At 45.3% G+C, this 27,685-nt stretch overlaps 1 protein-coding gene across 1 annotated transcript in view; it reads right to left on the bottom strand.

The window, feature by feature from the left end:
• Positions 1-27,685, bottom strand: part of EPHB1 (EPH receptor B1) — a 652,092-nt gene that overhangs the window by 111,796 nt on the left and 512,611 nt on the right. The window contains 4 exon segments of the mRNA XM_029062965.2: positions 21,003-21,067; positions 22,834-22,839; positions 23,037-23,139; positions 24,478-24,484. Of these exon segments, the coding sequence (XP_028918798.1) occupies positions 21,003-21,067; positions 22,834-22,839; positions 23,037-23,139; positions 24,478-24,484 (181 nt within the window).

Raw genomic sequence — 27,685 nt, 5'->3', positions numbered from 1 at the left:
TAATGTGTGCAAGAGCACTGTACTAAGCACTTGAGAGAGTACAGTATAACAATGAACAGACACATTTGCTGCCCACAGTGAGCTTACAGTCTAGTTGCAGAGACAGACGTTAATGTAGATAAATAAATTATAGATGTGTACATAAGTGCTGTGGGGCTGCGAATGGGGGATGAGTGAAGGGAGCAAATCAGGGTGATGAAAAGGAGAGGGAGAAGAGAAAAGGAGGGCTTAGTCAGGGAAGGCCCCTTGGGGAAGATGTGTCTTCAGTAAGGCTTTGAAGGGGAAGACAGTAATTATTTGTCAGACAATTACTGCAGGAGGCGGGGGGTGGGAGGCCAGAGGACGTTCAAGGCCAGAAGTCGGATGTGGGCGAGAGGTCGGCTTTGAGATAGAAGAGATCAAGTTTCATTGAGAAGGTTAGAATTAAAGGAGTGAATTGTGTGGGCTGGGTTGTAGAAGAGTAGCAAGGTGAGGTAGGATGGGGCAAGGTGATTGTTTTGTCATGTTTACTGAGCACTTACTGTGTGCAGAGCACTGTACTAAGTGCTTAGGCGAGTTCAATGCAACAATAAACGGACATGTTCCCTGCCCACAATGAGCTTACAGTCTAGAGGATGACCTGATATTCTAGAGGCTTCCAGGCTTGTCCTCTTTCCACTTGGGCATTCTGCTCCTCTTCTTTTGCTTTGCTTTTCAAAGGCCCAAAGAGAGACAGGAATTAAACAGGTGGGGTGAGCCCAAGGAGTTCATGTCCTTTCTCCAAAGGTGAATAATTTACTAATGGGAAGTAGCTTCCTTCTCAGTAGAATGAGAATTCACTGAATGAAAGGTGGTGTACCCCTTTATCACTCTGACCTCCCTCCCCAGCCTCACAGTATTTTTGTAAATATTCTTATTCTCTCCTTTTTTCCTTAGCCTTAATCTATTTTAAGGTTTAATGGTCATGGGTTTGAATCCCAGCTCTGCCACTTGTCAGCTGTGTGACTGTGGGCAAGTCACTTAACTTCTCTGTGCCTCAGTTCCCTCATCTGTAAAATGGGGATTAAGACTGTGAGCCTCACGTGGGACAACCTGATTACCCTGTATCTATCCCAGCACTTAGAACAGTGCCCTGCACATAGCAAGCGCTTAACAAAAACCAACATTATTATTATTTCCCACTGCATACTGTAAAATCCTTGTGGCAGGTATCGCATCTACCACTCTGTTCTTTTGTAATTTCCCAAGTGCTTAGTGCAGTGCTCTGCACACAGTAAGGATTCACTGAATACCATTGATTGATTAAGTGGTTGAATGGGAGACTGGGGAGAGACTTTATTTCTCAGCGTGGCTTAGGGAATGAGTATGGGCCTGGAAGTCAGAAGGAACTGGGTTCTAATCCCGACTCCGCCACATGTCTGCTGTGTGATTTGGGGCAAATCATTTCACTTCTCGGAGCCACAGTTACCTCATCTGCAAAATGGGGATTGAGAGTGTGAGCCCCATGTGGGACAGGGGCTCTGTCCAACCTGACTGACTTGTATCTATTTGAGTGCTTAGAAGAGTACTTGGCACATAGCGCTCCAAATATCATAATTATTATTACCTAAGGGGTTAGAATAGTACTTGACACATAATAAGCACTTAACGGGTCTTGTCTTATGCTGTTGAGTGGTATTCAACCCCTAATGATGCCATGGTCACATCTCTCCCAGAATGTCCCACCTCCAGCTGCTATCGTTCTGGTAGTGGATCCATAGAGTTTTCTTGGTAAAAATACGGAAGTGGTTTCCCAGTTCCTCTTTCCGCACAGCAAATTTAAGTCTCTTCCCTTGACTCTCTCCCATGCCGCTGCTGCCCGGCATGGTCAAGTTTTGACTTGCATGAGATTGCCTTCCACTCGCTAACCACTGGCCAAGCTAGGAATGGAATGGATAGGCCTCTGTTTGACTCTCCCTCTTGTAGTCGCAACTGGTAGAATACTGGAAACTCTCCAGGTATGGCCCTGGGAAGGGGCTTAACAAGTACCATACTAATCATTATCATTACCATTATTGTTATTCATGATAATAATGTTGGTATTTGTTAAGCGCTTACTATGTGCAGAGCGCTGTTCTAAGCACTGGGGTAGACACAAGGGAATCAGGTTGTCCCACGTGGGGCTCACAGTCTTAATCCCCATTTTACAGATGAGGTAACTGAGGCCCAGAGAAGTGAAGTGACTTGCCCACAGTCACACAGCTGACAAGTGGCAGAGCTGGGATCTGAAATCATGATCTCTGACTCCAAAGCCCATGCTATTTCCACTGAGCCACGCTGCTTCTCTATTATTATCCCAGTCTTTCAGAAAGAGAAACCTAAGCATGCAAGGGGTGGGGAGTTTCAATCCTATACCCTTTCACGACTTACAAATTCCAAAGTAGCCCAGAAGCTACGTACAGTCAGTATTCCTCTGCTTCCTTCGAGGCTGTATTATAAAAAAGGAGAGGTACGACAGTGAGAGGGAAGAGGAGGAAGGGGACGGAGCGAGGCAAGGGAGATGCAAAGGAGAGATTCAAAACCTGAACGATAACGATAATGGTGGTATTTATAACAATAATAACGGTGGTATTTGTTAAGTGCTTACTATATGCAGAACACTGTTCTAAGCGCTGGGGGAGATACAGGGTAATCAGGTCGCCCCACGTGAGGCTCACAGTTAATCCCCATTTTACAGATGAGGTAACTGTGGCACAGAGAAGTTAAGTGACTTGCCCATAGTCACACAGCTGACAAGCGGCAGAGCCGGGAGTCGAACCCATGACCTCTGACTCCGAAGCCCAGGCTCTTTCCACTGAGCCACGCTGCTTCCCTATTTATGAAGCACTTACTGTGTGTCAAGCACTGTTTTAAGCACTGGTGTAGATACAAACTAAACAGGTTGGACAAAGTCCTTGTCCAACGTGGGCTCACACTCTCAATCCCCATTTACAGATGCCTGTAAAATGTAGAGAATTTATTGAGATTCAGAGAGGTGAAGTGACTTGCCTGAGGTCACACTGCAGACAAGTTGCGGAGCTGCGATTAGAACCCAGGTCCTTCTGACTCCCAGGCCTGTGCTCTACCCACTATGCCATGCTGCTTCCTGAATTTTCCTGAAGGCCAGGACTCTCTCCAAATCTCGACTTTGGAAAATGTTTCTGGAGAATTTGTTTGCCAGATGGGCACTAGATGATTACGGCAGGGAGGTTTGGCCTGAAACCCTGTTAATACCGATTCCCGGTTACCCCACTCCGCTTTAGCTCTTGCCTGTCAGAGAGTCTTTTGTCAATCCCAGCCAACGATAAGCAAACAGCCTTCGGCTGGTCAGAACAGGTCATTTGTTTTTTCATCCCTTCCATGTTTTCGCATAAATCGGAACACTACACTGCCCTGTTGCGCCTTACTCTTGTCAGTGAATAATTTTTAATTATCAGTGAAATGGTATTTAGTGCAATGAATCACTGGGCATTGACCACGGAATTTAAATCAGCAGTAGAAGCAGGTAGAGCAGAAAATCAGAAAGCAGGATTCCACAGAGGCTCCTCGATCGAGACAATTTGGGAATTAAGAAGTGCCAGACAAATGGGCAGAGCCTCCATTTCTGAAGAAGCTGTGTGGGTGGAAGCTTTATGTTTTTTAATGTATTGAGAGAGGAACGACTCCATCTCCCAGTTCATAAATCCCTTTATGGCTATAAGTGTCATACCCATTTATAGACCTATAAACTGCTTTACAAGTCTGGCTGGGACCCGGCCTGGATTTCAAAGAACTCCATGGGAGCACGACCCAAACGCATATAATTGATCAAAACATTAAAAATTGAATAAAGTTATGCCACAGCGAACTGCAGCATCACTTAGCGAGTGATTCTATTGGCCATGAAAATTAGCTCGGGCCGACAGAGCCAGGACCTGAAAGTAAAGGGGGTTGACCTAGAAGAAATCAGGTTGAGGGTAAGTAGGAATAGAGCTAAAATTTGAAAGCAGGTTCTGGGAAGCTTGCATTCCCTTTCTTAAGACAGCATCATGCTCGTGATAATTTTTTTGTAATATTTCCCTCTAGACTCTAAGCTCATTGTGGGTGGGAATTGGTCTACCAACTCTGTTATTATGATAGGTGCTCTCCCAAGCACTTAGAACAGGGCTGTGCACACAGTAAGCACTCAAAAATTCAGTTGACTGAATCTGTAATTATGGGAAGAACTGGAGCGGGTTGTGTGACTAGCAGAGATGTGTATGGATTGTAAATGCATCTATGTGTAAGCCTGGTACAATTGCTGAATAGGGGTTGCTACATTAATAATAATAATTATGGTACTTGTTAAGCACTTACAATGTGCCAAGCACTGTTCTAAGTGCCCGGGTAGATAATGCTTTGCACCCAATAAGTGCTCAATAAATACAGATATTGAATTGAATAGACGTTAATCAGGTTGGACACACTCCCTGTCCCCCATGTGGCTCGGAAACTTATTATCACTACTAATAATAGTAATGATAATAGTGATGGTGATATTCGTTAAGCGCTTACTATATGCCAGGCATTATAGTGAGCATGGGGTTGGATACAAGCTAATTGGGTTGGACACAGTCCCTGTCCCACATAAGGCTCACAGTCTCAACCCCCATTTTCAGATGAGGTAACTGAGGCACAGAGAAATGAAGTGACTTGCCCAAGGTCACCCAGTAGACATGTGGCAGAGACAGGGTTGGAGGACAGGACCTCCTGAGTCCCAGACCCATGCTCTATCCATTAAGCATGACCATATGTCTGCTGTGTGACCTTGGGCAAAGCAATTCACTTCTCTGGGCCTCAGTTACCTCATCTGTAAAATGGGGATTAAGAATGTGAGACCTATGTGTGACAGGGACTGTGTCCAACCTGATTAACTTGTATCGACCCCAACATTTAGAACAGTGCTTGGTACATAATAAACATTCAACAAGAACCATAATTATTGTCATGATTAGGAGAGCATGAAGGAGTGGAGAAACCTGGCTGAAGAGTTTAGATGAGTTAATAATAATAATGATAATGTTGGTATTTGTTAAGCGCTTACTATGTGCAGAGCACTGTTCTAAGTGCTGGGGTAGATACGGGGTAATCAGGTTGTCCCACATGACCCTGTATCTACCCCCAGCACTTAGAACAGTGCTCTGCACATAGTAAGCGCTTAACAAATACCAACATTATTATTATTACCATAATTATTAGTTACAAGGCCCCCAAGGTTATCTCTTTAGAGTTCATTCATTCAATAGTATTTATTGAGCGCTTACTATGTGCAGAGCACTGTATTAAGCGCTTGGAATGTACAAATCGGTAACAGGAATCAGTGAGGGGGCAAGGTGATTGAATATCCCCTCTTCTCTTCTCTTCTAGAGGGAACAGAGTTCCTCCCCAGGAACTGTGGTCCAGGGAAGGCCCAGGACTATTCTTCTCCAAGAGTAAAGGTATAGGGTGTAAAAGACCGTGCGGGCGTAGAATCCTTAAGGACCAACAGGGAGCCAAAGAGGTGCCACTGAGGTGCCACCTGGGGGGAATAGCACCATCCCAGACCCCAGCAAGGGGAGATCACTATGGCGCAGTGGATCGATTAGACTGTAAGCCCGTCAATGGGCAGGGATTAATAATGGTATTTGTATTTGTTAAGCACTTACTATGTGCAAAACACTGTTCTAAGCGCTGGGGGGGATACAAGGTGATCAGGTTGTCCCACATGGGGCTCACAGTTTTCATCCCCATTTTACAGATGAGGTAACTGAGGCACAGAGAAGTTGAGTGACTTGCCCGAAGTCACACAGCTGGCAAGTGGCAGAGTCGGGGTTAGAACCCACGACCTCTGACTCCCAAGCCTGGACTCTTGCCACTGAGCCACGTTGCTTCTCTTTTTAGAGACAGGGATTGTCTCTGTTGCCGAATTGCACATTGCAAGTGCTTAGTACAGTGCTCTGCACATAGAAAGCGCTCAATAAATACTATTGCATGAATAGCATAGACTTGGGACTCAGAAAGTCACGAGTTCTCATCTGTGCTTTGACACTTCTCCGCTGGGTGACCTTGGGCAAGTCACTTCACTTCTCTTTGCCTCAGTAACCTCAACTGTAAAATAGGGAATGAGACTGTGAACCCCAAGTGGGACAGGGACTGGGTCCCACCTGAGTAGCTTGTAATAATAATGTTGCTATTTGTTAAGCGCTTACTACGTGCAGAGCACGGTTCTAAGCGCTGGGGTAGATACAGGTTAATCAGGTCGTCCCACGTGAGGCTCACAGTCTTAATCCCCATTTTACAGATGAGGTAACTGAGGCACAGAGAAATTAAGTGACTTGCCCACAGTCACACAGCTGACAAGTGGCAGAGCCGGGATTCGAATCCATGATCTCAGACTCCCAAGCCTGTGCTCTTTCCACTGAGCCACGCTGCTTCTCACACCAGAAATGAGTACAGTGCCTGGCACAGAGTAAGCACTTATCGAATACCACAATTATTATTATCATTGTTATCTGCGACAGTGGATAGACAGACCTACAAGAGGTGAATGTGAAGTGTATTAGGGGGTGGATATAGGTGGGAATCAAGATTCTCCTGCCCTGGCTCTTGCACTCTGCTTGGGGTAGGTAGAGCTTGCTCCCGAATCCCACCTACCCGTGGTCCATCAGACCTTACCATGAGTCTAGCACCCCTCAGCACTGTGCTCGACCGCTCAATTGTATATATTTTCATCACCCTATTTATTTTGTTGATGAGCTGTACATCACCTTGATTCTATTTATTGCTATTGTTTTAATGAGATGTTCATCCCCTTGATTCTATTTATTGCTATTGTTTTTGTCTGTCTCCCCCGTAGACTATAAGTCCATCAGTGGGCAGGGACTGTCTCTATCCGTTGCCGATTTGTACATTCCTAGCGCTTAGTACAGTGCTCTGCACATAGTAAGCGCTCAATAAATACTATGGGATGAATGAACTCTAAAGAGATAACCTTGGGGGCCTTGTAACTGATAATTAATGGTAATAATAATAATGTCGGTATTTGTTAAGCGCTTACTATGTGCAGAGCACTGTTCTAAGCGCTGGGGTAGATACAGGGTCATCGGGTTGCCCCCCGTGGGGCTCACAGTTAATCCCCATTTTACAGATGAGGTCACTGAGGCCCAGAGAAGTGAAGTGACTTGCCCACAGTCACACAGCTGACAAGTGGCAGAGCGGGGATTCGAACCCATGACCTCTGACTCCCAAACCCGTGCTCTTTCCATGGTACCTGTGAAGCATTTTACTCCGTGTAAGATACTGCGTTAAGCATCGGAAGTACCATGGCCTAGTGAAAGAGCACGGGCCTGGGAGTCAGAGGATGCAGGTTCTAATCCTGGTTCTGCCACATGTCTGCTGTGTTACCTTGGGCAAATCACTTCACTTCTCACTTACCTCATCTGCAAAATGGGGATTAAGACTGTGAACCCCATGTGGGACAGGGACTGGGTCCAATTTGATTACCGTGTGTCTTCCCTAGCACTTAGAAAAGTGTTTGGCACATAGTAAGCACTTACCAAACACCACAATTATTATTATTACCAAACTGGTGTAGATTCAAGATGATCAGGTTGGATACAGTCCCTGTCCCACATGGGGCTCACAGCCTTAAGTAACTACTAGTTATGTAACTACTGTAGTTAAGTAACCACAAAAGCAGTGTGGAATAGTGTAAAGAGCCCTGGCTTGGGAGTCAGAGGTCGTGGATTCTAATCCTAGCTCTGCCGCTTGTCAGCTGGGTGACTTTGGGCAAGTCACTTCACTTCTCTGTGCCTCAGTTACCTCATCTGTAAAATGGGGATGAAGACTGTGAGCCCCAAGTGGGACCACCTGATTACCTTGTATCTACCCCAGCTCTTAGGACAGTGCCGGGCACATAGTAAGGGCTTAACAAATGCCATTGTTACTATTATTATCATTATTACAAGGTTGTGGATGGGAATCTTTGGCACAGTGGGGTGATGTGTGGCTGACTTATGACGCCAACTCATGCCTCTGTGGCAGAGACGGTGGCGAGAACAACAACTGCAGCAGCTGGTGTTGTCCGTGATAATAATAATAATAATGATGATGGCGGTATTTGCTAAGAGCTTACTATGGGCAAAGCTCTGCTCTAAGCACTGGGGAGATACAAAGTGGTAAGGCTGTCCCACATGGGGCTCACAGTTTTAATCCCCATTTTACAGATGAGGTAACTGAGGCACAGAGAAGTGAAGTGACTTGCCCCAAGTCACACAGCTGGCAAGCGGCGGAACCAGGATTAAAACCCATGACCTCTGACTCCCAAGCGCGGGCTCTTTCCACTGAGTCACGCTGTGATGAAAAAGAGGGGGCAAGCAAGAGTCGTCCTACCATCTAGTCTGAAAGCAGGACCTTGGTGGGTCATTCATTCAATCATTCATTCAATCGTACTTATTGAGCCTGTTCTCTGTCCGGAGCATTGCAGGAAAGGTGTCTACCAATTCTACTGGGTTGTACTCTCCCAAGCGCTTCGTACAGTGGTCTGCACACAGTAAGCCCTCAATAAATACCATTGATTGACCCATTGATCGATTAACAAATACCATAAAAAATTAACTTTTCTGTGCCTCAGTTCCCTCTACTGTAAAACAGTCAATATTTTGACGTGAGCCCCATGTGGGACAGGGACTCTGTCCGACCTGATTACCTTGAATCTACCCCAGTGCTTCACCTATCAAATCAAAATAAATGACAAATCAAAAATTAACGAACACATAAAGCAAAGGTCCTTCTCCCTGAGCATCTCCCCGGAGGCAGCATCTCTGGAAACCCTGGAGATCACAGAGTTGTGGATAGTTTCACTGAGGCCCTGATTGGAAACCAAATGTACCAACCACTGGGCTGAAGGAGAAACTTGCTAAATAGCATCTTAGAAGCCTGAAAACATCTAGTTTGCTGAAGAAAGAGAGCCAACTGTCTAAATCCTGGAAGAATCCGGCTCAACACCTTTTATTAAAAAGCTGCAGGAAGTCCAACACCTTCAACCCAGACCTCCCCAGGAACCTCACTGGAAAAAGCCCCCGCAAACCTGCGTCTATAAACCTTCGGTGACAGTTTCAACTTTAATTGGAGGGTCTTCTTTGACCTTTGTCATCAATGCCCACAATCACGGGCTGATTTCTAATCCTTTTCCGCTCTGGAGTTACAGTAGCCTGACAAACTGGAAACAGAAGAATAGAATCAATGTCCAAGATAGTCCTAGCTACGGCTATTTATATCTGGGTCGTAGGTGCTCTGATGCAGCTGGGGAGCCTAAGGAACTGATCGATCAATGATCATAATTGAGTGTTTTTTGCATGCCACACACTGTTCTAAGCAATGTGACTTGGATCTCCTATCTTTAATGACTGTATCGTTTTGGGGATAGTCACCCGGGGCCTCTCGGCTCTGCCGCAAAGGACCTAGGAGCAGCTTTGGATCCAGCAGCACCGTTCCCTACACTAGAGAACCTCATTTGATCCCGCCAGAGATCCCGAAGCCATTTCCAACGTGTCCTAGTGGAAGTGTACAGGTCTGGGAGTCGGGAGATCTGCATTCTAGGCCCAGCTCTGCTCCCGGCCATTGTGCGATCTCAGATATTGGCTTTCAATAGCTATAAATGCATTTGCTGATTAATTTCGACCATTCCAGTGGTAAAGATTTTTAAATTCGTCTCCTCCATTAGAGAGCAAACTCTTGTAGGCAGTGAATGTGCCTCTTAAGTCTGTTCTTCAAAGGTCGAGTACAGGGCACTGCGTCGAGGGGTGCTCAGTAAATGTGGCTACTACTACAGCTATTATGAGAAGCAGCGTGGCTCAGTGGAAAGAGCCCGGGCTTGGGAGTCAGAGATCATGGGTTTGACTCCCGGCTCTGCCACTTGTCAGCTGTGTGACTGTGGGCAAGTCACTTAACTTCTATGTGCCTCAGTGATCTCATCTGTAAAATGGGGATTAAGACTGTGAGCCCCACGTGGGACAACTTGATTCCCTTGTGTCTTCCCCAGCGCTTATAACAGTGCTCTGCACATGGTAAACACTTAACAAATACCAACATTATTATTATTATTACAACAACTTCCACTCCTCCTCCTCCTCCTCCTCCTCCTCCTATAACTACTCGCACAGGCCTGGAAGTCAGAGGCCCTGAATGCCCACCCACCTCTGCCACTTGCTTGCTGTGTGACCTTGGACAATTCAGTTAACTTCTCTGGGCATCAGTTGCCTCATCTGTAAAATGGGGCTTCAATATCTGTTCTCCCTCCTATTTAGACTATAATCCTCATGTTGGTATTTGTTAAGCACTTACTATGTGCAGAGCACTGTTCTAAGCACTGGGGTAGATACAGGGTAATCGGGTCGTCCCACGTGAGGCTCACAGTTAATCCCCATTTTACAGATGAGGTAACTGAGGCACAGAGAAGTTATGTGACTTGCCCACAGTCACACAGCTGACACGTGGCAGAGCTGGGATTTGAACCCATGACCTCTGACTCCCAAGCCCAGGCTCTTTCCACTGAGCCACGCGTGGGACTTGATTATCTTGTATCTACCCTAGCGCTTAGTACATTGCTTGACACATAGTGAATGTCTAACAAATTCCACAATTATTACTACTACAACTACTAGTAATAAAAACACAATATTATTACTACCAAGCAGCATGGCCTAGTGGCAAGAGCATGGGCCTGGAAGTCTGAGGACGTGGGTTCTAAACCTGGATCTGTCACTTGTCAGCTGTGTGACCTTGGACAAGTCGCTTCACTTCTCTGTGCCTCAGTCCCCTCATCTGGAAAATGGGGATTGAGATTGTGAGCCCCACTTCGGACAACCTGATTACCTTGTATCCATCCTAGCACTTAGAACAGTGCTTGGCACATAGTAAGAACTTAACGAATACCATCATTATTATTATTACTACTAATACTACTACTGTTTGTTGTTGTCTTATGCTGTTGAGTCTTGTCCAACCCATAGCAACACCGTGGACACATCTCTCCCAGAACGCCCCGTTCTTCATCTGTAATCACTCTGCTAATGAATCCATAGAGTTTTCTTGGCAAAAATAAGGAAGTGGTTTAGAGAAGCAGCGTGGCTCAGTGGACAGAGCACGGGTTTAGGAGTCAGGGGCCATGGGTTCTAATCCCGGCTCCGCCACCCGTCAGCTGTGTGACTGTGGGCAAGTCACCTCACTTCTCTGGGCCTCAGTTCCCTCATCTGTAAAATGGGGATGAAGACTGTGAGCCCCACGTGGGACAACCTGATTACCCTGTGTCTACTCCAGTGCTTAGTACAGTGCTCGGCACACAGTAAGCACTTAACAAACCTAAGTTCCACCCTCGACCCTCTCCCATGCCGCTGCTGCTCAGCACAGGTGAGTTTTGACTTGTAGCAGATTCCCTTCCACTCCTTAGCCAGTGGCCAAGCTAGGAATGGAATGGACAGGCCCCTGCTTGACTCTCCCTCCCGTAGTCAAGTCTGGTAGAGGACTGAAAACTCTCTATGTGCAACCCTGAGAGCTACTACTACTATAAATATAATAATAATGATAATAATGATGGCATTTGTTAAGCACTTACTATGTGCCAAGCACTATACTAAGCACTGGGGAGGTACAAGGTAATCAGTTTGTCCCACATGGGGCTCACAGTCTTCATCCCTATTTTCCTGATGAGGTAACTGAGGCACTGAGAAATTATCTACTTCTACAGTGATTAATACTACAGCTATTACAATTCCTATCATTAATAATAATGATGATAATAATGATGGCATTTGTTAAGCGCTTACTGTGTGCCAAGCAATGTTTTAAGCACTGGGGCAGATACAAGGTGATCAGGTTGTCCCATGTGGGGCTCACAGTCTTTATCCCTATTTTCTTGATGAGGTAACTGAGGCACAGAGAAGTTAAGTGACTCGCCCAAAGTCACACAGCTAGTAAGGGGCAGAGCCAGGATTCGAACCCATGACCTCTGACTCCCAAGCCCGGGCTCTTTCCACTAAGCCAAACCGCCTCTCATAATAATGCTATTTGTTAAACGCTGGGGGAGATAGAAGGTCATCACGTTGTCCCACGTGGGGTTCACAGTCTATGTCCCCATTTTCCAGGTGAGGTCACTGAGGCCCAGAGAAGTGAAGTGACTTGCCCAAAGTCACACAGCACACAAGTGGTAGAGGCGAGATTCGAACCCATGACCTCTGACTCCCATGGCCCAGCTCTTTCCACTGAGCCGCACTGCTCCTTTCATTACTAATACTACTATTTCTGCTCTCGCTGCTACTTCTACTAAAACTGCCGTTACGACCGCTGTTACTCCTACTGTTTCCACTATCACTGCTACTACCGTAATCACCACTCCTACAACTGCTACTGCTCTCACTATTAATCTACTACACCTAGCGCTACTCTAAATAAATAAATAAATGAATGCTGGTATTTGTTAAGCGCTTCCTATGTTCAAAGCACCGTCCTAAGCGCTGGAAGATACAAGGTGATCAGGTTGTCCCACGTGGGGCTCACAGTTTTAATCCCCATTTTACAGATGAGGGAACTGAGGCACAGAGAAGTGCAGTGACCTGACCAAAGTCACACAGCTGGCAGATGGAGGAGCCGGGATTAGAACCCACGGCCTCTGACTCCCAAGGCTGGGCTCTTTCCCATGAACCACGCCGATTCTTTTACAGTCGCTACTATTACTATTGCTACAACTAGTACTTCTATTGCTATTACTTCTATTAAGAAACAGCGTGGCTCGGTGGAAAGAGCACGGGCTTTGGAGTCAGAGGTCATGGGCTCAAATCCCCGCTCTGCCACTTGTCAGCTGTGTGACTGTGGGCAAATCACTTAACTTCTCTGTGCCTCAGTTCCCTCATCTGTAAAATGGGGATTAATACTGTAAGCCCCAAGTGGGACAGCCTGATTCCCCTGTGTCTACCCCAGAGCTTAGAACAGTGCTCTGCACAAAGTGAGTGCTTAACAAATACCAACATTATTATTATTATTATCATACCTGCTACTACTACTATTGCCACACCTAGTACTAATATAATTACAACTGCTACTACTATTATTGCTACAACTAGTACTACTACTAATAATGATAATGTTGGTATTTGTTAAGCGCTTACTATGTGCAGAGCACTGTTCTAAGCGCTGGGGTAGATACAGGGGAATCAGGTTGTCCCACGTGAGGCTCACAGTCTTAATCCCCATTTTACAGATGAGGGAACTGTGGCACAGAGAAGTAAGGTGACTTGCCCACAGTCACCCAGCTGACAAGTGGCAGAGCTGGGATTCGAACCCATGACCTCTGACTCCCAAGCCCGGGCTCTTGCCACTGAGCCACGCTGCTTCCCTACTATAATTACAACTGCTACTGCTACAACTAGTACTACTTTTATCACAACTGCTAATTACAGCTACTACCCCTACTATAACTACCACTACTACAACTGCTACTAGAGCGAACTTTCAGTGTGGCTCAGTGGAAAGAGTCCGGGCTTGGGAGTCAGAGGTCATGAGTTCTAATCCTGGCTCTACCACTTGTCAGCTGTGTGACTTTGGCCAAGTCATTTAACTTCTACTATTGCTACAACTAGTACTACTATTGGAGTCAGGGCTCATGAGTTCGAATCCCAGCTCTGCCACTTGTCAGCTGTGTGACTGTGGGCAAGTCACTTAACTTCTCTGTGCCTCAGTTCCCTCATCTGTAAAATGGGGATTAAGACTGTGAGCCCCACGTGGGACAACCTGATTCCCCTATATCTACCCCAGCGCTTAGAACGGTGCTCGGCACATAGTAAGCGCTTAACAAATACCAACATTATTATTATTATTATTATTAGTCTCCTACTGCTGGCTCAGTGGAAAGAGCCCGGGCTTCGGAGTCAGGGGTCACGGGTTCGACTCCCGGCTCTGCCGCTTGTCACCCGTGTGACTGTGGGCAAGTCACTTCACTTCGCTGTGCCTCACTTACCTCATCTGTAAAATGGGGATTAACTGTGAGCCTCACGTGGGACAACCTGATGACCCTGTATCTACCCCAGCGCTTAGAATAGTGCTCTGCACATAGTAAGCACTTAACAAATACCAATATTTTTATTATTATTACTACTAATCTACTACTATTCCTACTCCTAATACAACTACCACTTCTACTACTTCTAGTTGGCAGCGGCTTTCTGTGAATAGTACCAGAAAAGGACCTTGTGAGAAGCAAAGCAGAGAGTGTTTGAATGGGGCTCTGCCCCCTTTTTAATAAAAATAATAACGTTGGTATTTGTTAAGCGCTTACTATTCTAAGCACTTGGATAGAATCAGGGTAATCAGGTTGTCCCACGTGAGGCTCACAGTCTTCATCTCCATTTTACAGATGAGGTAACTGAGGCACAGAGAAGCTAAGTGACTTGCCCACAGTCAAACAGTTGACAAGTGGCAGAGCCGGGATTCGAACCCATGACCTCTGACTTCCAAGCCCGGGCTATTGTCATTGAGCCACGCTGCTTCTCTAATAAATACTACTGAATGAATGAATCTTTTTACCTCATAATGATAATAATAATAATGGTATTAAACACTTACTATATGCCAGACATTGTACTGAGTGCTGGGGTGGACCCAGGCAAATCGAGTTGGACACAGTCCCTGTCCCATATAGGGCTCCCAGGCTTAGTCAGAGGTCATGCGTTCGAATCCCTGCTCTGCCACTTGTCAGCTGTGTGACTGTAGGTAGGTCACTTAACTTTTCAGTTCCCTCATCTGTAAAATGGGGATTAACAATATGAGCCTCATGTGGGACAACCTGACTACCCTGTATCTACCCCAGCACTTAGAACAGTGCTCTGCACCTAGTAAGCACTTAACAAATACCAACATTATTATTATTATTATTATTATTATTAATCCCCATTTTCCAGTTGAGGTAACTGAGGCACAGAGGAAGTGAAGTGACTTGCCCCAGGTCACACGGCAGACAAGTGATGGAGCCGGGATCAAAACCCACAACCTCTGACTCCCAGGCATGTCCTCTATCCATTACCCCATCCACTTCAGCTGTATTAAGCTAAGCGCTCTGCACACAGTAAGCGCTCAATAAATACAACTGACTCAATGAATGAACCAAATGCTTTCGTGTCTCTCCAGAGTGAGTCGCATCAAAATGCACAACACTAGTCCCGATCTGTGTGGGATGAGGGGGGACGTGTCTTTGGACGGATGTGAATTGGGTGAAATGTTTTCAGCTTGTGTTAGCTCGGCACCATTCAGCTGGTCTCTGTGGGACCAGCCAGATCCAATCTGCCACCTCATTTCAGCAGCCCAGAAAGAGTTTCAGACCGTGAACGTCGAGAGCAAAAATCTTGTGATCATTTCCAGGTAACGGCTTGTGATCATTTCCACCCCATCCTCCTAAGGCACCCTCCTACTTCTCCCAAACCGGGGCCTGAAAGAAAATAAATCTCTTTGCCGGACTCCCGGGACACCGACTCCTTTGATTCCTCTGGCCCCGTCCCGTCCCTGGGTCCCTGAAACGCGTTCAACCCTTCCGTATCGATGGCAGTATCCAAAGCCAACAGCTTGCAATTATACCAAGTTATTTTATTTATTACCACTATTAGCCATTAACTGTCACAACTTGGCATCCAAGTGACTGTAGCAACTGTCATGATCAAACACAAATCAAACCTAGAACAGTGTTATGGTTGAAAATCATAGGTATTGATATACACATTGGAGAAAACAACACCCTGGGGAAAACAAATTTAAATGTCAAAGTAAAATCAAAGGCAGAAAGGGGGCCGGGTGCCAAGACAGGTCCTGTGGTCAATGTGATTGTGATTCAGGGAATAAATATTCAGCCCACGATTTTATGCTGCACCATGCTGGGCTTGGTCCTGGATTTTGATTTTACTCGAATGGGCATCAGGAGGCATTTTCATCTCAGCCAAACCAGCCAAGCTTCACGGCTCAGTGACACATTAGCCAGTCCTGTCCTTTACTTCAGAGTCAGAAGACCTGGGTTCTAATCCCGCTCTGCCACTTGCCTGCTGTGTGACCACAGGTAAGTCACTTTTCTGTGCCCCAGTTTCCTCATCTGTACAATGGGGGTAGAGAGGAGGTTCTCAGTAGAACCATTCTCCTTGCCCCTCAGTAGAGATACAGTCCCTGTCCTACAACGGGCTCACAGTCATTCATTCATTCATTCATTCAGTAGTATTTATTGAGCACTTAGTACGTGCAGAGCACTGTACTAACCGCTTGGAATGTACAATTCGGCAACAGATAGAGACAATCCCTGCACAATGCCGGGTCACAGTCTAAGGAACTGGAGGGAACAAATCAATCACTTGATTTATTGATATTTATTGATCACTTATTGTGTGAAGAGCACTTTAATAAGAGTTTGGGAAAGTCAGTACAGTAGAGTTGGAAGACATGATCCCTGTCCTCAAGGAGCTTCCAATTGAGTAAGGAGCAATAAATAAATAATCGATGGGGAAGCCACAGAGTATAAGGATATGGACAGAGATGCTGTGGGGTTTGGGCTTCCTCAGAGGCCTGTTGCCCACACAAGTCTGTTCCCGAATTGTGCATTCCAAGCACTCATTACAGTGTTCTGCACATAGTAAGCGCTCAATAAATACTATTGAATGAAAGACAAGAGTCATGGAGAAGCAGCATGGCTTAGTGGATAGAGCACAGACCTATGAGTCAAAGGACCTGGGTCCTAATTCTGGCTCTGCCACAAGTCTGTTGTGTATCCCTGGGCAAATCGCTTCACTTCTCTGTATCTCAGTTACTTCATCTGTTAAAATGGGGATTGAGATTGTGAGCCTCATGTGGGACCAAGACCGGGTCCAACCCAATTTGCTTGTATCCACCGTAGCGCATAGTACAGTGATTGGCACTGTACAGAAATATTTCTGCATTTTTGCCTTGCTGCTACTCCTCTTTGTCTCTTCCACTGGCTTCTCCCTGCCTCCCCCCAGTGCACTGACCTCTCTCCAGAAAGCCCTCATCGGCCCCTTTCTTTTTGCCCCTTGCATCTTAATCAAGAGGGAGAGTGTCATCACACTCTCAGAAACAGTCAAAGACATTCTGGTCCCGAAGGGAGAGGGAGCAAATAGTCCTTGACTCTTTGTCAGAATAGGCCTGGGGCTTAGCAGCATTTCTCTGAATTAGCCACACATCAGAAGGTTTCATCCTTCCTTCCATACCTCCTTCTCCTTCACTATTTAAGAACCATTAGCCCCACGCTCTCATCTCCTCTTCATCTCCAAAGAAGAGAAGACAAGGAGAAATGGGCAAGTGCCGCAGGAGGGATTTGGGTGAGATAATACTGAAGGAAGAATGTCCCAGAAAATTTAGGTGGTAGGTACTGGAACAGTACATAAAGCTATGTGTAACGGTGGACAATGGCACGGGCCTGGGAGTCAGAGGACATGGGTTCTAATCTTGGCCGCTGAATTATCTGCCTATGTGGCCTTGGGCAAGTCATTTTGCTTCTCTCTGCCTCACTTCCCTCATTTGTAAAATGGGAATTCAATAACTGCTCTCCCTCCTAATTAGACTGTGAGTCCCAGGACCTGATTATCTTGTATCTACCCCCATATGTACAATGCTTGGCATATAGTAAGCACTTAAATACCATTATTATTACCATCACTATTATATTCAAGGAAGGTTGGGGAGATAGCTGGGTAATAGGATAGATATTGCTCTACAAAGATGGAAGCAAATAGGTTTAGTAAGAGAAGAGGCATGGCATAGTGGATAGAGCCCGGGCCTGGAAGTCAGGAGGTCATGAGTTCTAATTCCCCCTCTGCCATTTGTCTACTATGTGACTTAGGGCAAGTCACTTCACTTCTCTGTGCCTCAATTATCTCATCTGAAAGATGGGGATTGAAACTGCGAGCTCTACGTGGGACAGGGACTGTGTCCATCTCGATTTGCTTGTATCCACCCCAGTGCTTAGTACAGTGACTGGCACACAGTAGGTGCTTTACGAATACCATAATAGTATTACTATTAATAATAATAGTAGATGGATGGATGCCTTTTCATGACAGGAGAGTTTGCGTACACTGATGAAGCTCAGAACTATCCCACATAGGGCTACCCATGATGGAAAGGTCTAAGCTGTAGCTTCAGATGAAGTCTATTCACCTGTGCTGGGCAGCAGCGGCATGAGAAAGAGTCAAAGGCAGATGGTCAAGTGATCAAAATGTCAATTCAAGAGAATGGCAGAAACTCATGTTTTTACTGTGCGGAAGAAGGCAATACGACCACTTTCGTATCTTTATCAAGAAAACTCAATGGTTACACATATCTGAGCAACAGAAGATGGGACATTCTGAAGAGGGTGTGTCCATGGAATCGTTTGGGGCAGAAATGACTTAACGGCATTTGAAGAAGAAGAGACTCCTGAAGGCCACTGCCAGACCCGCATTACTTTGACTGTGTGATCGGAGCCTTAAACACTATCAAAAAAGTGTGTCAGGCACAGATCGCCAGCCTGAGCAGAATTTCTGTGCCTGAAAACAATTTACATAGAGATGAAAAGAGCTGGAACAAAAGTGACAAGTCATGTCACTTTTTAGATAGGGAGTTTCAGGGAGAAAACTACAGTGATACGGCAACAATCCCAGATCTCTTTTCCATTCCCTTATTTATCTCGGCTAAAAATCATCATCGTAATAATAATGATGGTATTTGTTAAGTGCTTACTAAGTGCCAGGCACTGTACTGAGCGCTGGGGTGGATACAAACAAGTCAGGTTGGACACAGTCCCTGTCCCATATGGGGATCACAGGCATAATCCCCATTTTACCAATGAGGCCCAGAGAAGGGAAGTGGTTTACCCAAGGTCACACAGCAGACATGTGGTGGAGCCGGGGGTAGAACCCAAGTCCTTCTGAGTCCCATGCTCTATCCACTACTCCATGCTGCTTCTCACTGAATATTGTTGAGAATGGGATTTTGCCCCCTCCATCCATATTCCGAACATTCAGGATGCCAACTTAGAGTCCTGAGCCCTGCTTGAGTAGTCATCAGATTCCAAAGACCAAGCACTTTCCATCAGAAATGTCACCTAGACCCTCCAGGAACCCAATGGATAATTCTAAAAATTATCAGTGATAGAGTCTCCTTTCAAGAACTGAAGACTAGTCTCGGTTCTGAGAGTTCAAGACCTAGAAACTGCAATGAGTCAGGTAATCGGTAAATAGTAGCAGTGTGGCTTAGTGGAAAGAGCACGGACCTGGGAGTTAGATAATAATAATAATGTTGGTATTTGTTAAGCACTTACTATGTGCCGAGCACTGTTCTAAGCGCTGGGGGAGATACAGGGTAATCAGGTTGTCCCACGTGAGGCTCACAGGTAATCCCCATTTTACAGATGAGGTAACTGAGGCACAGAGAAGTGAAGTGACTTGCCCACAGTCGAACAGCTGACAAGTGGCAGAGCTGGGATTCGAACTCATGACCTCCGACTCCCAAGCCCGTGCTCTTTCCACTGAGCCACGCTGCTTCTCTGCTGCGTGACCTAGGGCAAGTCACTTAAATTATCTGTGCCTCAGTTACCTCATCTGTAAAATGAGGATTAAGACCTGGAGCCCTGTATGGGACAGGGACTGGGTCCAACCTTTCATTCATTCAATAGTATTTATTGAGCGCTTACTATGTGCAGAGCACTGTACTAAGCACTTGGAATGGACAAGTCGGCAACAGATAGAAACAGTCCCCTGCCCTTTTGACAGGCTTACAATCTAATTGGGGGAACCTGATTACCTGATTACCTTGTATCTACCTATTGCTTAGAATAGTGCTTGGCAGCATAGTAAGCATTCAACAAATACCATAATGATTATTATTAATTATTATCATTATTATTGATTAGTGCTAGAGGTTTGCCAGGGCCACTTTGCTATCCGATCACTGCCAGGAACATTTCAGCAGGGGCCCCTAGTGGCAACCAGCAAAAACACGGGGCAGGGGTGCAGCACATTTCCAAGAACATGCTGGATGCTCTTACGCACAGGATCCATTTCCAGCTTTGAGGAAACAGTGTAGCTTTCTGGAAAAAGATGATGGACTCGGGAAATCAGAGGACCTGGATTCTGATCCAGACCCTGACACTGGTCTGCTGTGTGATCCTGGCAAGTCACTTAACCGCTGGATACCTCAGGCTACCTCATCTGCAGTATGAGGATTAAATCCTCCACCCTGTGACTTAGACCGTGAGCCGATAAGGGATGGTCCAACCTGATTGTCTTGTAATTTACCCCCACTGCTTTGTACAGTGCCCTCTCACACAGTAAGAACTTAATAAGTACCATTAAAAACAAATAGCCAAGCCCACTGCCAGTGTCAGCTTCCGGTTGTTAAAATGACAGTAGGTTTCTAGCAAGACTTTGTCCCTCCATTATTTTGAAGTAGGCCTCAGGTCTCTTTAAAGCCAAAATCCCTTCATGGGAGATGCAACCTCTTTCAATATAATTATGACATTCATGAAGCACTTACTGTGTGGTGATATATTTCAACATTTTGAAGCTTAAACCTGAGAGACTGTGTGTGGGGTAACATGCACATGGGCCTAGTGGATACAGCACAGGCCTTGGGAGTCAGAAGGACCTGGGTTCTAATCCTGTCTCTGCCACTTGTCTACTGGGTGACCTTGGGTAAGTTACTTCACTCCTCTGGACCTTAATTCCCTCATCTGTAAAATGGGTTTTAAGACTGTGAGCCCCATGTGGGCCAGGGACTGTGTCCAACATAATTAGCTTGTATCTTCCCCAGTACTTAGAGCAGTGCTTGACTCATCGTAACCACTTAACATATACCATATACCAATGTTCCTTTAAAGAGAGGTTGGTTTCTAACATTGAGGGGACCCCTTGAATGGGTCATGAGGATAAGGACCTCAGAGAAATTCACTCCCCGGAGCCCACCATCTTGCACCTTTTTCTTCAACTCACCTCGGCCAGTGCTGTAATGTTGAAGTTTATCACTGTACACGGCCTCTTTGCTGTAAGCACGTTTCCTGTAAAGACCGGAAAATGGGTCTGTGTTAATTGAAGAATGGCCCAGGAAAGCTTTGCAGCTTTCACCCCGACCCAGGCTGAGGGGCATCTTCGAGAAAGGGCGAAATCACAAACTAGGGCTGGTCGGGGGAGGCTGATCTAGCTCGCCTGATTGGCCATTTAAATTCCAATTCTAGACTCCAGGGTAGCTTAGTGAAAAGAGCCCGGGCTTGGGAGTCAGAGGTCATGGGTTCTAATCCCAGCTCTGCCACTTGTCAGCTGTGTGACTTTGGGCCCATCACATCACTTCTCTGGGCCTCAGCGAGCTCATCTGTAAAATGGGGATTAAAACTGTGAGTCCCACCTGATGACCTTGTATCTACCCCAGCACTTAGAACAGTGCTTGGCACATAGTAACAAATACCAACATTATTATTACCAGTCTCTCTGACCACCATCCACCCACTCAGAAAGAGGGAGACAGCTGTTTGCTCACATCTGTTTTTGGGTCTGGGCAGAGCAGTTGGCTGTCAGAGATCAAAGGAGGCCTTGAACTCCTTGAACAATTTAGGAATTGCCTAAAGAGAGTTTCAGTTAAAATATATTTGTTTAAGAAAAAGTAGAGAAACTGGAGAGGATCCAGGAGAATTGGTCCTAAGCTCATTGTGGGCAGGGAAGGACTGTTTATTACTGTATTGTACTCTCCCAAACACTTAGTACAGTGATCTACACACAGTAAGTGTTCAATAAATACAATTGCGTGAATGAATTATCAGTTTCATACCCAGTAGTGGCTCAAGGATCAACGCTGTTCCCATCATCCATTGTCAGTCAATTGTATTTTTTGAGTGCTTACTGTGTGCAGATCACTGCACTAAAGACTTGGGAGAGTAAAATGCAATGTAACAGACACATTCCCCGCCCACAACAAGCTTTCAGTCTAGAGGGGGAGACAGACATTAATATGAATAAAATTTCCATTGGCAGGTAGAGCAGGGATTTTGATTTCCTAAAGCGAGGAGAATCTGGGAGCTGCCGGCAGGAAATAGCACAAAGCGAAGCAAGGAAGTGCTCGAACCCCCAGGAAACCAGGGATCCTACCGGATTTTCCACTTCTGGCATGACTGCTTTAGAAGCAATCACTGACAACACAGGGGCACAGTGATTAAAGGCTGGAGATTAAGGCCCAGGTGGAAAGGCTCATAGGACAGCAGCAAATCATGTGGAGGAGAGGAGTGTTTGAAGGGTTTTTTTTATTGGTTAGACCAGTTTTTCTCCACATTCACAGGGGACCCAATGGGAGGAAATTAAATTAAATTTCAGTGACAGGGTTTGGTTGGACATAGGGAATCACCTGATCTAGTGGGATGATAAAGCATTAATAACAGACTACAGATAAAGGTCATGTAGTCTCCATTCCTAGTGATCTTTCCTTGATGGGTTTACTGATTGACCCCACTGAAGGCAGGGGGATGAACTTAGTGGGAGTTCCAGGTCTGGATTATCTTGGAAATTGAGAGGTGGCTGTATCTGAGCTTTCTGCAATATCTCTCCTCCAAAATTTTTCTTGACTAAAATTTCTAATTTTAAATGTTTCTTCTGTTCCACTTTTCATTGGATACCAGTAGAAATGATAAGGGAGCAAAAGAATTGGGTCAGATCTCAGAAGCCTCTTAGTTTTGGGGGGTGTCTGGAATCACCAGGACAGGAGACTCTCAATTCCAATTTATTGTATTCCAATTTATTCAATTTATTCCAATTGTATTCCAATTTATCCAGTTTCAACCTGGATCTTATCCCATTCAGGGTGAAGGGATCTGTCTGGCTCAACTAAACAAGTGCTCTCAAGTTGCCCAACCCTTGGCCTCAGTCTGTGTAATAAGATATTTATTTGATTTCCTGGGGAGCTCTGAAGCCCGCCCCATCCCTAGGGGAGAAAGGAGAGGAGGCAAAGTCTCAGAGCCCGAGGGCCAGCAGTGTACCTGCTACAGAACGATGGAAATGGCCACCAATGAGACGATAAACACCACTCCGGCAGCTGCGGATCCAGCAATCAATGGCAACTGCTCCCGCAGCTCTGACTTGTAGTCATCTAGGAGAGAAGGGAGCAAAATAAGTCAATCCTGAATGTTTGTCACCTGAATGTTCCTGAATGTCACCTGAATGTTCCTGCTTCTTTGCCATGGCAAGTGCTTTTCCCTTCATGGTTACCATATTCTGTAGACCATCTGAGCCTGGGAATTTTAAAAATACTTGCTAGAGTCTGGGAGTAGGCTATTGTTTAAGGCCGAATGCAACATCTTCCCATGAAGGATGGGTGGTTCCAGTGTCTCAAGAACAATGGCTAATGAGGACATCCTCTCTGAGATCGAGGCCTAGGGATAGAGCACCGGCCTGGGAGTTAGAAAAGATCGCGTTCTAAATCCCAGCTCTGCACTTGTCTGCAGTATTCATTTATTCACTAGTATTTATTGAGCGCTTACTATGTGCAGAGCACTGTAACTAAGCACTTGGAATGAACAAGGTCGGCAACAGATAGAGACAGTCCCTGCCGTTCGACGGGCTTACAGTCTAATCGGGGGAGACAGACGGACAAGAACAATGGCAGTATGACCTTGGACACATCACTTTCACTTCCCTAAGCCTCAGTCACCTCATCTGTAAAATGGGGATGGAAGATTGCGAACTCTAACATGATTTGCTTGCATCCACCTCAGCACTTAAAACAATTGTCTGGCACTAAGTAAGGACTTAACAAAGTACCACATTTATTATTATTATTTTTAGTAGTAGAAGTATTTAGATGACTCATCTTTGTTCTCTAGTGATTGACTGACTTGTCTCTCATTATGAATACTGTTCCCAGGGTGACAGTTTCCAAGTCATTAAATAAGGGGCACCTCACAATGGACGGGGTAGGAAGGGACAGCCCCAAAATTCGATGGTGGCAGAGTCAAACTTCTAACTGCCAGTTTGGTTCTCTACCCGTCAGGCTAGGCCTGCTGTTCTCCTATAAGAAACAGCAAAAGGTCAATTTCCAGTTAAGAGGAAACACAAACTGTCTTAGTTCATAACATTTCCCTTAACAAGTAGTTGGGAAGATGCAACATTGACCTTGCAACATGTCAAAGATTTATGTCCTCATCATCCATTAAATCACGTAGTATAACTTGAATACCCACTGGATGCAGTCCACTCTTAAGTCACGCTTAATTTTTCACCCTGTAAAAATAGATTTTCGTGACGTAGGCACCTGAATGCTCAGATTTGGTGGATAGTGGACGGAACAGTGGATAGAGAATGGGTTGAGATTTGACTGTGCCACCGTACGTTTTGCAAATGTCAGTTGCCTTTTTGATTGCGAGGCTCCCTTCTCTGATTGGTCAGGGAAGAGTAAGCACAAAAATGAGTTTATCAGTGTGGGCTAAACCATCTGCCTCAGTTTACCCATCTAAATTTCTGCCTTGTTCTAGTGATACTATGATTAGATAAATGCCAAAGTCTTTAGGCTGTTTGGGGAAGAGTTGTGTATTTTATGATTATTCTGAGAGGGAAGTAGAGTAGGCTATAGCAAAGACTTGTCCTCCATCACTCCTCTGAAATTCAAGTTTAAGGACACAATTTAGGGCCCTCTGATTAAATTTTAATAATAACAACGATGTTATTTGTTAAGCACTTACTATGTGCCAAGCACTGTACTAAGCACTGGGGGAACTACAAGATGATTATGTTCCACATGGGGTTCGCCTTCTAAGGAGGAGGGACTACAGGCTTTGAATCCCCATTTTGCAAATGAAGGAACTGAGGCACAGATAATTTTCTTGAATTACACAATCCCAAGTCACGCAGCAGGCAAGTGAAGGAGCCGGGATTAGGACACACATCTTCTAACTCCGGCCCATAATTTTTCCACTTGACCATGTTTCTTCCCAGTAGAATACATTCTCAGGAGAACACATTGAGGAAACTGGTTTGGAGTGCAGACTACACTAAGGTTGCTTTCCCACCAGATGTAGCAGATCCCAAATCAAAAAACCATCAGGTAGGTCATTAACGCAACCATAAATCTGTCATGTTCCTCCACTGTGGGGCACTTTTAACAGAAACTGCTTTAAAACTAGCCTGACTGTGTTATTTCAGCATGAATTATATACTCTGAATTGCAAACAGAAACAGGCATTCATTTTTTTTTTTAATACGGTTTTGGTCAAGTGTAGAGTATTCATTCAATTCCAAGCCCTCCCTCTCCCTCTGCTCCCAGTTGCCCCTACTCCCTCTCTCTGCTCTACCCCCTTCCCCTCCCCACCGTACTTATTTATTGATCTATTTATTTTATTGATCTATGGTATTTATCTACGGTTCTATTGATCTATTTTAATGGTAGTGATGCCTGTCTACTTGTTTTGTTTTGTTGTCTGTCTACCCCTTCTAGACTGTGAGCCCCTGGTTGGGTAGGGATTGTCTCTATCTGTTGCCGAATTGTATTCATTCATTCATTCAATAGTATTTATTGAGCGCTTACTATGTGCAGAGCACTGTACTAAGCGCTTGGAATGTACAAATCGGTAACAGATAGAGACAGTCCCTGCCCTTTGACGGGCTTACGGTCTAATCGGGGGAGACGGGCAGACAAGAACAATAGCAATAAATAGAATCGAGGGGATGAACATCTCATTAAAGCAATAGCAAATAAATAGAATCAAGGTGATGTACTTCTCATTAACAAAATAAATAGGGAAATTTATTTCCTATTATGAATAAATAGGAAATAAATAGGGAAAATAAATTGGGAATTGTACTTCCCAAGCGCTTAGTACAGTGCTCTGCACACAGTAAGTGCTCAATAAATACGATTGAATGAATGAGTGAATGAATTTATTGAGCATTTACAGTGCAGAGCACTGTACCAACCACTTGGAAAGTACAATACAGCAATGAGGAGAGACGATCCCTGCCCGAAATGAGCTCACAGTCTAGAGCGGGGAGACAGACAGCAATACAAGTAAGCAGGCATCAATATAAATAAATAAAATTAGAGATCTATACATAAGTGCTGCGGGCAGGGAGAAGCGGGTAGAGCAAAGGAGCGAGTCAGGGTGACACAGAAGGAGTGGAAGTAGTGAATTCTAATTTCAAAGCCTGTTTCTTCTAGAAATTTTGCCCTGGAAGAGGGTAAGTGCGAAGAAAAATGGTCATGTTCACTCAGCTACAATGATGAGTGACTGGGCCATCTCCCAACTTTCTTTAGTGTCTGCTTCCCGAAGCACTCCCGCTGCCTCTGAGGGATGTTACAAGAAAATAAGACTGCCTTCACAGAGCTAAGAGCTTAATGGTAGCAGATGAAGGGATGGTACTTGCTAGAAATGATAAAATGATAATTGAGGTATTTGTTAAGCACTTAAGGACTAAGTTGAGTCAAGCAAATCAGGTTGGACATAGTTTCTGTCCCACACGGAGCTCACAGTCTCAATGGGACAACCCGATGACCCTGTATCTACCCCAGCGCTTAAAACGGTGCTCGGCACATAGTAAGCACTTAACAAATACCAAAATTATTATTATTAATCCCCATCTTAGCGTGACTCAATGGAAAGAGCCCGGGCTTGGGAGTCAGAGGTCATGGGTTCGAATCTCGCTCTGCCACTTGTCAGCTGTGTGACTGTGGGCAAGTCACTTAACTTCTCTGTGCCTCAGTTACCCCATCTGTAAACTGGGGATTAACCGTGAGCCTCACGTGGGACAACCAGATTACCCAGTATCTACCCCAGCACTTAGAACAGTGCTCTGCACATAGTAAGCGCTTAACAAATACCAACATTATTATTTTACAGATGAGGTAACTGGAGCACAGAGAAGTGAAGTGCCTTGGCCAAGGTCACACAGCCAAGTGGCAGCGTGGGATTCCCCAAAATTGTGAAAAGCATCCCCAGATGTGGCTCTCTGTCAGCATTTTTTAAAAGTGGTATTTGTTAAGTCCTTACTTTGTGCCAAGCACTCTCCTAGGTAGACATAAAATAATCAGGTCCCTGTCCCACATAAGGCTCCCAGTATTAATCCCCATCCTCTTAATCCCCATAGAAGTGAAGTGAGCTGCACACAAGATCGAACAGGAGGCAAGTGGCAGAGCTGGGGTTAGAAACCCAGACCTTGACTCCAGGCCAATGCTCTTTCCACTAGGCTACACTGCTTCTCTAGGTTATGTTGCCTCTCTGAAATGCATCTACCTCTGGGGCTCACCAAATACTGCTGGCAAAATAAAGAATAAGGATGCTCAAGAAATGTGCCATTTCTTGATTCAAATCCAACTGAAATGCCACGGGCTTGGCACCTCTCAGAGTATTTCTGCCGTTCCACTTTGAACCTGGCTAGCACCCAGTGCCCAGATGGATGAAGGCAACAAAGAGTAGAGGAATAGGCTTAAAATAGACCATACTTTTTAAAGCTTTTCAAATCGGCCCATTCTTCTTTCATCCAAACTGTTTTACGCCTCCCTCTAAAACATGACTATTTATTATTCTCTAAAACGGAACTGAAAGGATGGTATGCATTGAACAGAAGCTCATACCCTTTATTTTCTCTGGTTTATTGTATAATTTACTTGTATTATTCGGAGAAGAACAACGACGAGTTTAAGAGTG

This window comes from Ornithorhynchus anatinus, chromosome 1 (assembly GCF_004115215.2).
Source record: "Ornithorhynchus anatinus isolate Pmale09 chromosome 1, mOrnAna1.pri.v4, whole genome shotgun sequence".
Taxonomy (NCBI): Eukaryota; Metazoa; Chordata; class Mammalia; order Monotremata; family Ornithorhynchidae; genus Ornithorhynchus; species Ornithorhynchus anatinus.
This window is presented reverse-complemented; position numbering and strand designations above follow the sequence as displayed.